Source organism: Cystoisospora suis (genome assembly GCF_002600585.1).
Source record: "Cystoisospora suis strain Wien I chromosome Unknown contig_8810, whole genome shotgun sequence".
NCBI classification, from domain to species: domain Eukaryota; phylum Apicomplexa; class Conoidasida; order Eucoccidiorida; family Sarcocystidae; genus Cystoisospora; species Cystoisospora suis.
The window spans coordinates 95-3,431 of record NW_027161588.1 but is presented as its reverse complement, the minus strand read 5'-3'; the positions used below and the strand labels follow the sequence as shown (position 1 = coordinate 3,431).

General features: G+C 39.7%; 1 protein-coding gene across 1 annotated transcript; it reads left to right on the top strand.

Moving 5' to 3' along the window:
- Window positions 1-89: 89 nt before the first annotated feature.
- Window positions 90-2,492, top strand: CSUI_010899 (adapter-related protein; the record flags this gene model as incomplete). The annotated part of the gene is made up of 3 exons (XM_068071000.1): window positions 90-236; window positions 1,420-1,493; window positions 1,878-2,492. Coding segments are annotated over exons 2-3 (645 nt in total), but the record flags the coding sequence as incomplete, so codon positions are not given.
- Window positions 2,493-3,337: the final 845 nt, after the last annotated feature.

Sequence of the window (3,337 nt, the reverse complement as noted above, 5' to 3'; positions counted from 1 at the left end):
TCTGCCTATCTTTAATCTATCTACCTTCAATCCATGCACCTCTAGTCTATCTATTTGTCTTTAATCTATCTCCAGTCTTTCTTTTTTCCTTTCTTTCTTTGTGTAATAGAAGAAGATTAAGGAGTATGTGGTCCGAAGTTTGTATGTGGAGCTGTTGGGACATGACGCCTCCTTCGCGCACTTCCACGCCGTGAAGCTCACGAATGAGTCCCAAAATTTCAAGGCTAAACGCCTAGGTAAAGCACACACACCTTCACTTCAAGAAGAAGAAGGAGAAGATGAGAGAAGAAAAGAAAGGACAGGAAGAAGAGATTGTCTTGATTCATCTATGATCTGGTAGAAGGAAGATACGCAAAAGAGGTGTATGTTGACGTGAGAGATAAGCACCTCTCATTCGCACCCCTCGGCGCTTTGCTGCTAGGGGGAAAGGAGGAGATGAAAAGGAGAAGAAACAAAAAGATAGAAAGAAAGAAACTTCTCTCTTGCATGCTTGGAGAAATGTCTCTTTCTCACTCTAAGCATCGATCTCTTTATCGTTGTACATATGTGTATATACACCTTACCTATGTTCGAGGGGTGTATGAAGGAATTACCTCATCTGGATTTATCTTTCTTCTCTCGATATATATACATATACACATACACGTCGATGTATACAGGTGTGAACACGTTATGTGTACGCTTGTCTATGTATGAATATGTATGTATGTATGAATATGTATGTCTGTGTATGTATCTATTTCATGTGTATATCGTTCCTTATATTCTTCTTCCTTCTGTGTAACGAGGGCGAGGAAAGAGAACTTTTTCTCGATGCATACGTCTTTACTCCTCGTGTCTGAGGTGTGTATACACTCCAGCTACTGAGGTGTATATACACTCGAACTGTTGAGGTAGCTAAAAGGGCTGTCTTGTCCGAGAAGTTTTCTTGCGAGCGAAGAAGAGAAAAAAGACTCGTACAGGAGTTAGAAATACTAGAAAGATAGATGAGAAGGAAAGCCCGGAGAGTAAATGAATGAAAGAGAAGAAAAGAAAGAAAGTGTTTCAAAGCCGATAGATGCTGTAGATAGAGGTTAGGTATCTTTCTCTTTTGTCGCGCTTTCTCTCTTCATGGAAGTGCATTGGTTCTTTTGTGACATTTTGATAGAAAGAATTCAAACAAGTGAAGTTGCTTATTAGAGAAGAAGCTCCTTGTATTGAAGGAGGTGTATATACACCCGATGTTTTGTCTTCAAGTGCATGTACAGACACACAGAGAGAGAAAGAGAAAGCAAGAAAGAGAATAAAAGAGAGAAGAAGAAAGACTGCGAATAGGTTGAGTTCTCTTGGACAAGAAGATGTTTCTATCTTCTTTCTCTCTTTCTTTCTTTCTCACTCTTTCTTTCTCACTCTTTCTTTCTTTGTTGTATTTTATTTTAGGTTACTTGGCATGCAGTTTATTTTTGAATGAGTCGAATGAGCTTATGCTCCTCCTCATTAATACCATCCAGAAGGTAAAGAAAGGAAAAGAAATAAAGAAAGGACAGTTTCTCCTTCACGATCCACATCTTTCTTTTAGTCTTGTTTCTCTTTCTTCTTCTAGCTTTCGCTTCTTGTCTCTTCTTTATCTTTAAGGAAAGAGACACTTCACTGCATGCGAAGACTCCTCAGGTGATACTATAGATAATGATGCTTTGCTTCTCTTCTCTGTAGAAAAGAAGAAGAGAAAATGAACGCTCTCTTCTTCTTCTTCCCACCCCCTCGCGTCTCATCAATCATTCCACTACTCTCTCCATTCTTTCTTTCTTTCTCACTCTTTCTTTCTCACTCTTTCTTTCTTTCATCTCTATCTATATATGTATATGTCGGTGTATGCATGTGTCTTTGTATGTTCTTAGGACTTAGGGTCTCCGAATGTCTTGAATATCCAAGCGGCGCTGCACTGTCTCTCACGGCTGTTGACGAGTGAATTGCTCCCTGCCTTTCTCCCCTCGCTTTTTTCTTTGCTGCAACACCACGCGAATGCATGCGTCCGCAAGAAGGCTGTCATGTGTATACACAAGGCTCTCGATCTGAAGGAGAAAGAACAGTCGCTTCTGCATTCTTCACTTCCTTCCTCCTCGGTCAAAAAGACTTCTCTCAAACCTTCTTCTTCTCTCCCTTCGTCTCGCCGGCGTGATCGGAGCTCTTCTCTTCGTAAAAGAAGAGAAGGCGACCATACAGAAGATGAAGAGGAAGAGGAAGAAGAAGAAGAGGAAGAAGAAGAGGAGACGGACAGCGTAGAAGACTTCATTGCAACAGAAGGATTGAGAGAGAAGATGAGGAGAGCCTTATGCGATCCTGACCCATCTGTTATGTCTGCGAGTTTGCACGTCATTCATCGACTAGCTAAGAGGCGTGTGTCTCAATGGATAGATATTCTTCCCTCCTTGATCAGCATTCTCAAACAAATTCTAGAGAGGAAGCTCCCCAGAGATTACGAATATCACAGAATACCTGCCCCATGGCTACAGGTAAGACAACAGAAGAAAAAGAAGAAGAAGAGAGAGAAGACAGACGAAGGAGAGACAGAGAGAAAGCAGAGAAGAGACACGATGAGAAAGATAAGAGCAGAGAGAAAATAGAGGATAAGAGGAAGAAGGGAGATGTAGTTGACGTATAGGGGAGAAGGAGGAAGGACAAAAGCGAAAAAGAGAGACACGGGGGAGTCATCTGTAGAGAGATAAGTTCAGGTAGAGACAGACTTAGGAGAGATCTTTTATAGGCAGATTGTCTCTCTGCTTTTCTTCTGCTTGCCAGCAGCCATACACGCAACATGCGATGCCTCTTCACTTCATGCAGGATAGAAATAGGGCCCCATACATAAAGATAGATATCGATAGAAAGATAGATATAAAGATAGATATCGATAGAAAGATATATATATATATAGAGAGAGAGAGATTTATAGGTAGTTTAGTATATGTGTCTATGGAGATGCCTGAACTCCTCCTTTCTTCTTTACCTTCACATGCATGTAATCGAAAACAACCCTCCCTGTATATATAAATATATATATATAGATATATATTTATATATATTTATACAATATGTACACATGGATATATATATGTATGTGTATATACATGGCACCTCCATATACGTGTGAAAGACATTTACGTAGACACCTATCTATATAAAAGCATATAGAGAGATAGAGAGATCTATGACGTATGAAGATCACTACATGAAAAAGACTTTCTTTCTTTCTTTCTCACTCTTTCTTTCTAACTCTTTCTTTCTTTCTTTCTCACTCTTTCTTTGTCTACTCAACTTCCCTTTTAATTTCTTTCTGTCTGATCTTTTTCTTTCTTTCTTT